This window comes from Mauremys mutica, chromosome 2, assembly GCF_020497125.1.
Source record: "Mauremys mutica isolate MM-2020 ecotype Southern chromosome 2, ASM2049712v1, whole genome shotgun sequence".
Classification (NCBI taxonomy): Eukaryota; Metazoa; Chordata; order Testudines; family Geoemydidae; genus Mauremys; species Mauremys mutica.
The window spans coordinates 162314464-162327483 of record NC_059073.1 but is presented as its reverse complement, the minus strand read 5'-3'; the positions used below and the strand labels follow the sequence as shown (position 1 = coordinate 162327483).

The window sequence follows — 13020 nt, the reverse complement described above, 5'->3', positions numbered from 1 at the left end:
TGGCCAAGATTTGTGCTGAGACACACTTAAAGTGGCCAGATGCCCTTCCTTTGGCACTGATGTGTATGAGAGCCATTCCCAATCGAAAGACTGGACTCAGCCCTCATGCAGTTTTGACAGGACGCCCAATGTGACTACCAACTGCATCCCCACTAACCCCAGCTCAGATGGACATTCATTTGCTGGATAACATCATGCTTAAGTATTGTCAGGCACTAATGCAATGTGTTAAGTCTTTTTATACACAGGTGAAGGAAGCACTACCGAAGGATCCTGTGCAACCTTGCCACTCGTTGGGACCAGGAGCCTGGGTCTACATAAGGATCCATCAACGAAGGACTGCCTTGGCTCCACGCTGGAAAGGCCCTTTCCAAGTCCTGCTGACTACCAACACCGTTGTGCAGTGCCACAGACTGACTGCTTGGACCCAGGATTCTCACTGAAAAAAAAAGACCCCTCCGCATCAGGAGAATTTTCCTACTGATGATTATCCTATTCTTTCTTCTAGTTCCACTGTGCTTCTGGACAGCAGGAAAAAGGGCAAGGTGCCAAACTGGCAACCTCTCCCTTGTCCACTGACAGACCAACTGTGCCTTTAGACTTTTCTAGAAAAAGCAAAGCCATTACAGGGTGATATGTGCTGGAAACCTCTCCCCTGTAGGATGCTAAACCACGATTGTTTTGGGAAAGAAGAAGAAACACTCGCTCCACTGACATTGCCAAAGTCCAGGAATTCCTGACTAAAAGGACATTGAGAACTGACCCTGGTGAAGAAACAAAGAATTGTACACTGGGAGGAAGAAATTTGTGGGACCCATGATTGGGGATGTGGTATTAATTGGATTTTGGGGTTTAATCTACAGGCTGTGCCCTGTGTTTTGGATAAATCCTTCAGTATGTATTGCCCTCCCTAATTGGATTTTAAATGACATTGCCCTTATCTAGTTTTCAAATCACTTCTACATACCCAGATTGCTCACAAGGGGCTGCCATTAGATTAGCACAACAGAGGGCCTGGGTTATTTCCTCTGGAAAGAAAGAGAATTGAGCAGATCCCTGTGGGCTAGGGCCAATATCTTAAAAGCCAAGAACATGATAAGAAATTGGGCCAACTAGAAAAGGCTACTAGCCTTATTCTTGAAACTCAGCTATCTTACGTACAGGCTGGAGTTGGTGAGTTACATGTCATTTCAGCCCTTAGTTCTATGACCCAGAAGTTACTGACAGAGATGGTATTGAATACCACTGAGGCTGGGAAGGTATTGCAGTGGGATCTAGACCAGACTTGGCCCACTGCCCTTACAGATGCATCAGGAGTACCATCTGATCTGTGGTCATGGAGACATACTTGGACACTTTCTGGATGGAAGTGGGGACATTCAGAGTGCTCCTTCCAAGCATATGGACCGGTTAGGGTGGGTGTGGGTTCCCACATACCGAATCCTGCTGGGTCCATGGGGAGGATGCATGTGGAACTGAATTATTTGCCGAGCCATCTGGGAAATTAGACCACCTGGTATACCTACCTGATTTCTAGACAGTACCCCTAGAATAACACCTGATGAGATATACATATTGATCTTACCACTGCTGCAGGCAATTATATCATTTACTGGCCTGCAGATAGATTGCAGATAGAATGTTGTCAGTAGCTCTTAGATTTCAGGTATATTTTGATTGGACTAGGGTAGTGCCTGATCGGTTTCAAAAATTTGCTTTCATTGTTACAGGGGTTCGAAGAATCTCTGAATTGCAAGGGCAAATTCACATGCTTTAGAATATATATTAAGCTGAAAAGAATGCCTTTCATACAGCTTATAGAGTGTTTACTTTATGTACTAGGTATGATGTTTTATGCTTTGTGATCAAAATTGTACGACAGCCCCGTTATATTATTCCTATGAGAATATTATTGTTTCTCGTGTTGTTAGTTTAGGATTATGTTATTGTTGTTGTTTTTGAAAAAACATAATTATAGTAATAATACCTTTTCTGATCATGCTAATCATGCATTGTCATTACATCCCTTGACAACCCCTCAGGTTGACATATCTGCTGTAGAATCTAAACTCCATGGTTTAATGCGAATTGAGATTTGAAATTGTTTGTTGTACTAGAAGTACAAAAGGGGGGAGTGTGGAAGCAAGGAAAGAATTAATAAGGATTTGAAGGGGATTTTAATGCATGTTAGTCAGTTAGCAAGAGTCAGGCCATACTGTGACCCTTATGACATGAGATTTGTAGAAGCAAGATAATGTAAGACAGAGTGAACTGTGTGAAAGTATTACGACCTTGCAATGTGCAGTCTTGCTTTTTCTAGTAAGATAGCAGAGAAGCTTATGTATAAACAAAATGTATTTGTTGCTTTTTACTGTCTCCATGAGTGTCTAAGCTTGTCCGTAACAAAGGTATAAAGGCTTGATGTAATTGTTTACCAGTTGAGAGACCTGTCCAGGACCCTGTGTCCTATGGCACTCTCTCCCTCCATTGTAATTACTGGAGAAATAAAAGTATTTGATTTTGCTGCACCCAAACAAAAAGCGAGAACTGAGTTTTTCTTCGACAGTTGTTTAAACTTAAAATAATGTAATAACTAGACCACTGGAAATATGTGTGGAATTTTGCCAAACTGTGTGGATTTTCCCTTAGGTTTTGTGAAAACTTATAGAAAACACCCAGGGAAGTCCACAAAAGCAAATTTACTCAAAACAGAATAAATTATTCAGTACATTATTTGTAATGTTTTAAAAAAATGTTTCATTTTTCTCAGCTATGTCTTTTAAAAGATAATTGAGTCCCACCACCCTGAGAGCTATTACTACTCTCTACTTTTACCCAAGAAGTCTTGAGTTCTCTTGGCTTCTAGAAATCTTCTCAATTTCCCTCCCTCCAAGAGTCCTGGTGAAAGCAAAGAAACAAACAAAACCAACCTTAAACAAATCCTTAAAAAAAAACCCTTAAAATCCAGTAGTTGGAAGAGCATTCCATTATTTGACTTTTTCAAAAACACAGAATCATAGAATCATAGAAGATGAGGGTTGGAAGAGACATCAGGAGGTCATCTAGTCCAATCCTCTACTCAAAGCAGGACCAACCCCAATTAAATCATCTCAGCCAGGGCTTTGTCAAGCCAGGCCTTAAAAACCTCTAAGGATGGCGATTCCACCACCACCCTAGGTAACCCATTCCAGTGCTTCACCACCTTCCTAGTGAACTAGTGGTTCCTAATATCCAACCTAGACCTCCCCACTGCAACTTGAGAACATTACTCCTTGTTCTGTCATCTGCCACCACTGAGAACAGTTGAGCTCCATCCTCTTTGGAACCCCTCCTTCAGGTAGTTGAAGGCTGCTGGAACATGTGGAACATATTTTGCAGTACTTCAAACCATACCACTCAGAATAAAGTACACTAGATGGAAGTGTCTACTAAAATGATCAGTAACTAAAATAGTTAGTAGGGCAGATAGGTTTCAAACTTAACAGCCCAATTTGATGAATTGAAGTAGTTTCACTCAGACTGCCTTTTTTCAGACTGAGAAAGACACTGTAATGGAGTTTAAAACCCCTGCAAGGATGAAAGGAGGAAAAAGGGGTAAAGTGCTGTCTTCAAGATACAGGATTCCCCTGTGGGGACTGTATCCTTCAATTACAGAATCAGTACCTCGTAGCTCGGAGGCAGGTTGGACCTGCTAGGGCACCTGCTGCTGATCGTTGTCAGCAATGGATACCTCTACTGTAAAAATGCTTAAGAGCAGAATCTGGTCTATAATTTGGATGTCAACATACCAAGAGGGGGATAAAGAACCAGTCTCAAACACCTTATAAAACTGAAAACTCTGGTTTCAAATGTAATAGGGCCCAGGGGTCTGGAAGCAGATCTCTCTCCTGTACCAAAAATAAAATAAATATATAAAGGCAGACCGAGCTCTATCACTACTGATGCATCATAAAAAAAATGATTCCCCCCCCCCCACACCCGACATTATTTGGAAACTAATGAGTAAGTATTCCGTTATTTTGGGATACAAAATTTTAAGTGCAACTGAAGGCACAATTTTTGTCAAACAGGTTTAAAGATGTATCCAGGCACATCATTCAGGGTACGTCTACACTACAGGATTATTCCGAATGTACATAAACCGGTTTAACAAAACAGATTGTATAAAATCGAGTGTGCGCGGCCACACTAAACACATTAAATCGGTGGTGTGCGTCCACGGTCCGAGGCTAGTGTCGATTTCTGGAGCATTGCACTGTGGGTAGCTATTCCATAGCTATCCCATAGTTCCCGCAGCCTCCCCTGCCCCTTGGAATTTCCGGGTTGAGATCCCAGTGCCTGATGTGGCAAAAATCATTGTCGCGGGTGGTTCTGGGTAAATGTCGTCAGTCACTCCTTCCGCTGGGAAAGCAACGGCAGACAAGCAATTCGTGCCTTTTTTCCCTGGATTGCCCTGGCAGATGCCATAGCATGGCAATCATGGAGCCTGTTTAGCCTTTTGTGACTGTCACCGTATGTGTACTAGATGCCGCTCACAGAGGCGATTCAGCAGCGCTACACAGCAGCATGCTTTTGCTTTTGCATGATAGCAGAGATGGTTACCAGCCATATTGTACCATCTACCATGCCATAAATTGGTAATAAGATGATCGTGGCTACCAGTCCTTTTGCACTGCACCATCTGTTGCTGTCATAAGTGCCCCTGGCTGCTCTTAGCCAGGGGCGCAAAAGCCAAAATTGGGAATGACTCCCTGAGTCAATCCCTCCTTTTTGGTATCTAAAAATAGAATCAGTCCTGCCTAGAATATGGGCAAGTATACTAGAGAACCACTGTATCATAGAACCAGAGAGCACAGCTGCTCTGTGTCAGATCCTGCAGAAATTATGAGCTGTATGCTATTCATAGGGGGTGCTCCTGCAACAACCCCACCTGTTGATTCCGTTCTTCCCTCAGCCTTCCTGGGCTACCGTAGCATTGTCCCCCCACTTGTGTGATGAAGTAATAAAGAATGCAGGAATAAGACACAGTGACTTGTTAGTGAGATATGAGTGGAAGGCAGCCTCCAGCTGCTATGATAGTCCAGACAGGACAGTAAGGAGTGTGTAGGAGAGGAGCCCAGCATCCCTCTGCTAGTCCAGGGGCAATTGAATCTTTTCTTTACACATGAAGGGTGGGGGCTGATTGAGCTCAGCCCCCTGTTGCTATGATGACGATGGTTATCAGCCATACTGTACCATCTACCAGGAAAAATTAGGGCCAGGCACCCTTGATCGACCTAAGAGATGCTAGTCAGCATAGTTACCAGTCCTTTTGCACTGCCCCATGTGCCAATAGGCTGATGATGAGGACGGATACCAGCCATATTGTACCATCAGCCATCCATAGCGTGGGGGGAGCAAGGATGTTGGTGTTGAGTGCTGCACCATCGCGTCTATCTGCAGCATTCAGTAAAGATAGGGTGACATGTAAAAGAGTCAAGAGAGGATTGTTTTCCCTTTCACTTCTGGGGGTGGGGGGGGGGGTGCGTAAATTGCCTAGCTATGCCCTGACCCACCGCGGACACTGTTTTTGACCCTAGAAGCATTTGGAGCTCAGGCAAGAATGCAAATGCTTTTCAGAGACAGCAGGAACTGTGGGATAGCTTGAGTCCTCCAGTCCATGAGCGTCCATTTGATTCTTTGGCTTTCCGTTACGCTTGTCACGCAGCAGTGCGCTGAGTCCCTGCTATGGCATCTGTCTGGAGATTTTTTAAAAATGATTTTGAATTTCGTCTTCTGTAACGGAGTGCTGATAGAACAGATTTGCCTGCCCTTACAGCGATCACGTCCGCATCGTCCATGCGGGAGCTCTTTCTTTATTTTGATTTTTAACTGCATCACCACACGTGCTGATCGGAGCTCCACGCTGGGCAAACAGGAAATATTCAAAAGTTCGCGGGGCTTTTCCTGTCTACCTGGCCACTGCATCCGAGTTCAGATTGCTGTCCAGAGCGGTCAGTGGTGCACTGTGGGATACCGCCCGGAGGCCAATACCGTCGATCTGCGGCCACACTAACCCCAATCCGATATGGTAATACCGATATTAGCGCTACTCCTCTCGTTAGGGAGGAGTACAGAAACCGGTTTAAAGAGCCCTTTATACCGATATAAAGGGCCTCTTAGTGTGGACGGGTGTGGCGTTAAATCGGTTTTACGCTCCTAAAACCGGTTTAAACGCTTAGTGTAGACCAGGCCTCAGTTAAAAATGCTAAAAAATGCTCCTATTCAAGAGATACTCTAGCACAACACAGGCTAATTGCAACATTCTAACAACTATTAATAAATATAATTCACAATTACTTATTTATTCACATTTTCCCATGGTTGCTTTTAAGATGAAAAAACATGTCTAGGTAGGGTCATGTCTAATCAAATAAAACATGAGTAAATCAAATACATGTGATCAGTCTAGGTTTAGAGTTACCATCCTTTCGGTTTCTTGCTTAATCATTTCAATTCAGTAATTCTATATAACAGGATTTGCTAATGTATGTCTGATATGAATTATTTGCATAAAATGAACATGATAGGTGTAGTATAGATTGTCAACATTTACTTCACTTAAGAATTTTATTTGTTTAAATAATTTTCTTATTTTGATTTCTTAAGGATCTCACCCAAAGGCACTATGAAAATATTGCACACAGTATAATGCCTATCTCTTTTGGAATATTTTCCAAGTATCGCTTTCTGAACATAATAGACACGTACAAAGATGGATGGATGGTGAAAAAAATGACAATATTTTTGTCCTTCAGGAGAAGCTGTTGATGATGTAGTAGAATAACTATAATAAATGGGTCTCTGGCAAAAGGAAATGAGCTGTGAAAACAGCAAAACCACATTGTGACAAATACTTCAGAAATGCTTTATCACAGAAATCTTTTAGGTTATGTAATGTGTGATCCTAACTAAACAGTATTATTACACATATGTTCATATGCTGTATAAAGTATGTGTGGATATCAGTTAAAATACTGCATTTTTTTTTCAAAATAAAGATGTGTGTAGTTATTAAGAAGAAATCCTTCTAGACAGCAGTACAGTATTTGACAATGAAGTGCAACATTATTCTAGGAAACACCCTTTTTGACTTTGATTAATATGTATTTAAAGAGGGGAGTCTTTTACTATGCCTGTCAAATTCAGGAATGACTTCTTACAGTTGCTGCTGTAGCAGCCCAAGAAAATCTTCTCACAATATTCTATCTGCTATTGCAATGGGACTTTTCAAAACAGTTTTCACTGAACTTTCTTTTCCAAGTATGGACAAGGCATGGTAAATATGGCAATTCCCTCAGTCTCAAATGACCAGTATTATAGGCCTACCTTGTATGAAATCATGTAACCGCACTTGAGGCCTGTATAGCTAGCAAACTAATGTCAGAAGCACAAATAATTGACTTTGCGGTACAGAGTGAATAAAACTTTCTTCCTCTGTAGGACAGTAAATTTCTACTTGTGAGATGTAAGAAGCAGGCTTGTTAGCTGCATCTTAAATATTTTATTATTGGCAACAAACGTGTAAGGTTGTTGGAGGCTAGGTTTTTAGTGGAGGGAAGGGACCACCATCAACCTGCTCTACTTCTGAACCATTTCAGTTTTTGTATGCAGGATAGTTATTCTGATGTGTCAAGAGAAGCATTAGAATTGCATGGAAGTACCTCAAACTGAATTAGTGACGGGTGTCAGGGCTTTTATTTTAGCCAGTATGTAGGTCTCAGTTTACCTCAAGTTTGTTTTCCATCCAATTGTGTGTGGTGGGGGGCGGGGCGGTGAGGGAGAAGGGGAATGGAAAATCAATTGCTTGTGGATCTCTATAGATAGCAGCCTCCAATTCCCTTTCTCAAAAGGGGGTTATTTTTACTAGATTGTCATCCTTCCACCTAAAATATCCTTTGAAGTTATTAGACTTCTAAATTCAGATTTTAACACTGTTGGGAATGAAAGCCGGAATGCCGTTGGGCAAAGAATCAAAAAGATGAGATCCAGAAATGATGTGCTGCATTTCATTCTTAAATTCAGGTCACACCAACACTTTAAATGGATTTGTATGCTAAGCAGGGTTGGCAGTCAGCATGCTGATTCTTGGCATTCCAGGAAAGCAGTATTTTTTATTTATTTTTTTAAATTAGAGTGCTCATGGGAAAACACCAAACAAATAAAAGTCAACAAATCTTAAAGCAAGATTAATAGAGACTGCCTGACTCCTGGGGTTGATAAAAGGATAGCTGTAGAGTCTTATCCCTCCAGGTCATTGATTTGAATAAAGTTAGGTTCCTAGTAACTGAACCCCTGATTCAGCAAGATACTTAGGTATCTGCCTATCTCTATGCACCTGAGTAGTGCCAATATCTTCAGTAAGACTGTTCACATGCTTAAAGCTAGGTATGTTGAAACAGGGCCAGAAGGTTTTTTCTTTCTGATGATGATTGGCCTATGTGAAATGATTTGGTGGGCTCAGTCCACTTCCCAGGAGACAGGTATCCAAATTCAAAACCCACCAGCATAATTTAGCAATAACTGGCATCTCTGCTGACAGTCTGACCAGCTATTCTCTCACCTCAAGGGGAGGGCTTCTCAGGTCAGGGGTGAGGTTTACTGGAGGGAGGATTAGGCAGTTGTTTCCTGTGCTCTACACCTCTCCTGCAATCTCCAGAGCTACCTGTGTGGTTCCTTTTACAGGCACTAGGCATTACTAACAATTTTTGAGCAGGCAGAAAAGTAAGATTATAATACAGAAAGTCAGAGAGAGCACCAAGGAGGCTCACACTTTCAAGAGTTAATGAAAATCCTACAACATATGTGGCTAAATGCAAAGGGCAAATCAGCCTTGCACGATTTTATTTGCCACTCACCCTGGGTAAGTATTTTAATTTGGAGGGGCAAGTGTAACATCATTTTGCCCTCATTATCATAAGTCACCATGACTGGGGCTAGTGAATTGCCACGATAAGTTAGCTGCCAATTACTAACATCTTCTACAAACCCAGACTAACTTGGCTTTTTACAAGGGTCTTCAAAAGGGAGAGAGAATCTTCTCAACACTCTGTGGAACAACAGAGCCACTCTGTGCCTTCAACTGCAGCCTGCTGTAACTTCTGCAGTCCTTGCATTCCCTTTGCACAGGAGTTCCTAGCTGAGGGAACGAAGTAGTTGTGTAATCATTGACACTTTTTCCACCTCAGCACCAAAGCTCCTTCCGAGTGGTGGTGTGAACACAGATCCCATATAATACCATAGAATCATAGAATATTAGGGTTGGAAGAGATCTCAGGAGGTCATCTAGTCCAATCCCCTGCTCAAAGCAGGACCAACACCAACTAAATCATCCCAGCCAGGACTTTGTCAAGCCGGGCCTTAAAAACCTCTAAGGATGGAGATTCCACCACCTCCATAGGTAACCCATTCCAGTGCTTCACCACTCTCCTAGTGAAATAGTGTTTCCTAATATCCAACCTAGACACCCCTCCCCACTGCAACTTGAGACCATTGCTTCTTGTTCTGTCATCTGCCACCACTGAGAACAGCCTAGCTCCATCCTCTTTGGAACCCCCTTCAGGTAGTTGAAGACTTCTATCAAATCCACCCTCACTCTTCTCTTCTGGAGACTAAATGCTGCAGTATGCAGGAGGAGTGAATGGAGAACAAAGAGCTTAAACTGGTGATGCTGCCATTGAGGCATTCTGGCTGTGAAATTTGCCCTTAAAGAGGTAGGATCAATATCTGTTGTGCCCAATTGTGTTTATAATTACTCCAGTCCATCAGGCCACTGACATTCAGAAAGTGCCAGATTATAGGATGAACTGAAAATGAACATACTAGGTGCAGACTTGTCACCTTAGTGAAAATGTGTTTGCAAAATCTTTGCATTTTTAAAAAATGAATACAATGTTTAAATAGAAAACAAAATAAACCCTAAATCTGTATTCCCCAAATATTTCATTTTTACAAAAAAACTAGTGTAAGTACTATTTAAACATGTGGAAGAGTGAAATGTAAATTAACAATACAATTAGGGCTGTCAAGTGATTAAAAAAATCATGATTAATCTCACAAAAAAATTAATCGTGATTAATCGCGCTGTTAACCAATAATAGAATACCATTTATATAAATATTTTGGATGTTTTCCACATTTTCAAATATATTGATTTCAATTACAACACAGAATACAAAGTATACAGTGCTCACTTTATATTTATTTTTATTATAAATATTTGCACTGTAGAAAAAAAAGAAATAGTATTTTTCAATTCACTTAATACAAGTACTGTAGTGCAATCTCTTTATCATGGAAGTTGAACTTACAAATGTAGAGTTATGTACAAAAATAACTGCATTAAAAATAAAACAATGTAAAACTTTAGAGCCTACAAGTCCACTCAGTCCTACTTCTTGTTCAGCCAATCACTCAGACAAACAAATCTGTTTACATTTGTAAGAGATAATGCTTACCGCTTCTTGTTTACAATGTCACATGAAAATGGGAAAGGCACTGTTGTAGCTGGCGTTGCAAGATATTTACATGCCAGATGCGTTGAAGATTCATATGTCCCTTCATGCTTAAACCACAGTTCCAGAGGACATGCATCCATGCTGACGATGGGTTTGGCTTGATAATGATCCAAAGCAGTGCAGACCAACGCATGTTCATTTTCATCATCTGAATCAGATGTCATCAGTAGAAGGTTGATTTTCTTTTTGGGTGGTTTGGGATCTGCAGTTTCTGCATCGGAGTGTTGCTCGTTTAAGTCTTCTGAAAGCACGCTCCACACCCCATCCCTCTCAGATTTTGGAAGACACTTCAGATTCTTAAATCTTGGGTCAAGTGCTGTAGCTATCTTTAGAAATCTCACATTGATACCTTCTTTGTGTTTTGTCAAATCTGCAGTGAAAGTGTTCTTAAAATGAACAACATGTGCTGGATCATCATCTCAGACTGCTATAACATGAAATATATGGCAGAATGCAGGTAAAACACAGAGCAGAAGACATACAATTCTCCCCCAAGGAGTTCAGTCACAAATTTAATTAACACATTATTTTTTTAACAAGCGTCATCAGCATGGAAGCATGTCCTCTGGAATGGTGGCCCAAGCATGAAGGGGCATATGAATGTTTAGCATATCTGGCACGTACATACCTTGCAATGCCGGCTACAAAAGTGCCATGCAAACGTCTACTCTCACTTTCAGGTGACATTATAAATAAGAAGCACGCAGCATTATCTCTGGTAAATGTAAGCAAACTTGTTTCTCTTAGCGACTGGCTGCACAAGAAATAAGACTGAGTGGACTTGTAAGCTCTAAAGTTTTACATTGTTTTGTTTTTGACTGAAAAAAAAATCTACATTTTTAAGTTGCACTTTCATGATAAAGAGATAGCACTATGGTACTTGTATGAGGTGAACTGAAAAATACTATTTCTTTTATCATTTTTACAGTGCAAATATTTGGAATAATAATAATATAAAGCGAGCACTGTGCCTTTTGTATTCTATGTTGTAACTGAAATCAATATATTCAAAAATGTGTAAAAACATCCAAAATATTTAATAAATTTCAATTGGTATTCTATCATCCAACAGTGCAATTAAAATTGCGATTAATCATGATTAATTTTTTAGATCATGATTAATTTTTTTTTAGTTAATTGCGTGAGTTAACTGCAATTAATCAACAGCCCTAAATACAATTATATTTTGGAGGAAAACATTTAATTTTCATATCAGGTACTATTTAACCCAAAGTATTTGACCTGAAATGAACTGAAACTGTCAGAAATCTGAGAAGCTAGTCAGCCATTCAAAAGAGATTACACTCATTACACTAATTGAATCTATTTCCCTATGTTAAGTTCTCCTCACACCTTCTATGGGCCATCTTTATTATCACTTCAAAAAGTTTTTTTTCCTCCTGCTGATGATAGCTCATCTCAATTGATTAGACTCTTCCTGTTGGTATGCATACTTCCACCTTTTCATGTTCTCTGTATGTATAAATATCTCCTGTCTATGTGTTCCATTCTATGCATCCGAAGAAGTGAGCTGCAGCTCACGAAAGCTTATGCTAAAATAAATTTGTTAGTCTTTAAGGTGCCACAAGTACTCCTGTTCTTTTTGCAGATACAGACTAACACGGCTGCTACTCTGAAACCTGTCAAAAGAGATTGGAGAAGTTCAGCACATTCCTAATATGAATTGGACCCACATAAAATTTGCATTTTGGTATGAAAGAGATGCATGCGTTGCTTATTTCAGAAAAAAATCAGGCATAAAGAAAATATATTGAGGTCTATTCTAGGTTTTGATGCTTGGGGAAATGTATGTGGGTAATTCCCAGTTATGTTAAAATGGCACATCGTAGGCAGGAACAGACTTCTGTGTTACTGGTTTATGAGAGACAAGGTGCTTAGGTAATATCTTTTATTGGACTAACTTCTGTTGGTGAGAGAAAGAAGCTTTCAGGCCACATCGAGTTCTTGTTAGGTCACTGTGACCAACATGGCTACAACTACACTTCATTACTGGTTGATGAACAGTTATAATATGATTAAATATGTTATAAAATTTGCAACCACTGAGTGTCTTAAAGATTATTAATCCTGATAGATTTGGAAAACACTTTCCCCTGATCATATACATTTTTCACAATAAAGCAAAAACATCTACATTAAAATAGAAGAAAAAGTAAAATGGTCCCAAAACTCCACCCCGACTCTCTAATTTGTGTCTAGGAGGTTCTATGGCTGATATAAGATCATGTTGATTTCAATGAGGTTTGGAAGAGGCCCTCACCAGTTCCTCTGCCATGTGAATAACAACTGAAGCCAAAGGGACCATTCTTGTAAGTGCTCCCCAAGATGAATAAATGCTGCACAATCCAAACTTTACAATATTTTATTATCCTGTTATTAGATCCTATACTGCAACATGTGTTTACAGCCGTTGTAATACAACACACTGAGGGAAAGTATTGGA

At 40.4% G+C, this 13020-nt stretch overlaps 1 protein-coding gene across 4 annotated transcripts in view; it reads right to left on the bottom strand.

Annotated features, from left to right (window-relative positions):
* CTNND2 (catenin delta 2) overlaps positions 1 to 13020 on the bottom strand; it is a 1196137-nt gene that overhangs the window by 192613 nt on the left and 990504 nt on the right. For all 4 annotated transcript variants that reach the window (XM_045005428.1, XM_045005429.1, XM_045005430.1 and 1 more), the window contains one exon: positions 2836 to 2898. In XM_045005428.1, coding sequence (XP_044861363.1) covers positions 2836 to 2898 — 63 coding nt within the window. The remainder of the gene's footprint in view (positions 1 to 2835; positions 2899 to 13020) is intronic.